The sequence below is a fragment of the Aplysia californica genome, unplaced genomic scaffold, assembly GCF_000002075.1.
Source record: "Aplysia californica isolate F4 #8 unplaced genomic scaffold, AplCal3.0 scaffold00687, whole genome shotgun sequence".
Taxonomy (NCBI): Eukaryota; Metazoa; Mollusca; class Gastropoda; order Aplysiida; family Aplysiidae; genus Aplysia; species Aplysia californica.
Genome location: NW_004797957.1, coordinates 439425 through 441447, shown reverse-complemented (window position 1 = coordinate 441447; position 2023 = coordinate 439425). Strand labels below are relative to the sequence as shown.

General features: G+C 47.1%; 1 protein-coding gene across 1 annotated transcript in view; it reads left to right on the top strand.

Moving 5' to 3' along the window:
- Positions 1-2023, top strand: part of LOC101852960 (pyruvate kinase PKM) — a gene marked incomplete in the record, with an annotated part of 10087 nt that overhangs the window by 4503 nt on the left and 3561 nt on the right. The window contains 1 exon segment of the mRNA XM_013088115.1: positions 196-314. Within this exon segment, the coding sequence (XP_012943569.1) occupies positions 196-314 (119 nt within the window).

Sequence of the window (2023 nt, the reverse complement as noted above, 5' to 3'; positions counted from 1 at the left end):
CAATTCAGCTTATATCCTGTTTGCATATTCCCCATGCCCCCATGCATTCATGCTATTTTTTACCATTATTGCTATTGCTATTAGCATTATTATTATGAAAATTATCATTATTGTTATGAATATTATCATAATTATTATCACAAACTATATCCTATTTTTGTTGCTCTCTCCTTCCCCCCCCCTCCTCCCCCACAGATCGGCGTACCTACTCTCTGCCTACCGGCCCCGCTGCCCCATCCTGGAGGTGACCCGCAACGTGCAGACTGCCAGACAGGCTCATCTCTACAGGGGCATCTTCCCCATCTACTATAACGGTCAGTCTTTTAGCGATATATTGAGGGGGGAGGAATATGGTGTTGTTTGCTCCTTCTTTCTTATCCAACATCTGTCGTCTTAGATCTCTCCTCCTTTTTGTTGTTGTGTATGTTACTCTCTTGTAACACATCTATTCTTCAGTGCTTATATGACCTTATGGTGTTGCAAGTGCTGTAAAACTCTTACTTAAATTAAGTATAGTGTGTGTGGGCGTGTATCTTTTTGTGTTTATTGGGGAAGGATTTAGTCTTTGTGTTTACAACTAGGCACAGTTCTACAGGAACATCTTCCCCATCTAACGCCACATTCAACACCAGTAGGTCGTTTAAAAGGGGACGACTACCTCCAAGTTTAGCCTCCGTCTTCCATGGATTGAGAGATCTGAACACTTCACAAAACCACCTGAGGTCAAGAACATCCAGACTGGGATTTGTAGCAGGTGGTTGGCGGGTGCTCTGGTGTGGTTTGCTCCTTCTTTTCTATCAGACATCTATCATCCTTATCTCCCCTCCTTTTATTTTATATTTGTTACTCTCTTGTAACACCTCTAATCTTCTGGCGCTCACATGACCTTATGCAGTTGAGAGCACCGTAAAAACTCTACTAAAACTAAACTAACTGGGATTTGTACCAGGGTCATCGGCTCTGTGTAGTCCAGCATGATACCGACTGAGCTAACGTAGTGCCCTTGTGGGGAGGGGGGGGGGGGGGTGGGAGGTCTGTCTTTGTGTGTGCAACAACACTGGAGTACAGGCTCACTTACAGGGGCTGGGCGGGTGGCCGGTACTCTGGTGTGGCCTCTTCTGTCTTCCCTATTAATTAGACATCTACTGTCTTTATCTCTCCTCCAACATCTATAGTCCTTATTTCCTTTCCTTTCCTATTTTAAATATCTATCAGCGGGTGCTGTGGTGTTGTCTGCTTCTTCTTTCCTATCAAACATCTATCGTCCTTATCTCCCCTTCTTCTTTTTTTATATTTGTTACTCTCTTGTAACTCCTCTAATCTTCTGGCGCTCATATGACCTTATGCAGTGGAGAGCGCTGTAAAACCCTCTACTAAAACTAAAATATCTATCATCCTTATCATCCGAATCTCTTCTCCTTTTCTTTGTATGTCACTCTCTGGTAGCGACTCCAATCTTCAGCTCTTATAAATATGACGTATTTGTGTTGCAAGTTGCAACAAGTATATTATTAGAAATGCTTTGAAACGTCAGGATTCACATATATTCGTGGATTCGGCCCATCCTTCTCGTATCATTATACCTGCGTTCTGTGTGTGTGTGCATGTGTGTGTTTTTGCGTGTGTGTGTGTGTGAACTCGGGCGTATTCCACCAGACGAGGGCTCCAAGTCGAGCTGGGAGTCAGGCCAGCCGTACTGGGAGGGCAAGATGGAAGAACGCGTGACCTTTGCCCTGAAGACGGCCGGGGAGCGGGGACTGGTCAAGCCTGGTCAAGCGGTCATCGTCATGAGTGGCTGGAGGTCGGGGTCGGGCGCCACCAACACCTTACGTCTGGTCTACGTGCCCCGTGGGGGGGAGCAGTGGGCGGGGCTACACCTGCCCAAGTTAGATCTGTACATGGGGGCGGGGGAGGAGTAGGTGGATGGACAGATGGGTGGAGGGGAGGAGTAGGTGGATGGACAGATGGGTGGAGGGGAGGGAGGAGTAGGTGGATGGACAGATGGGTGGAGGGGAGGGGAGGA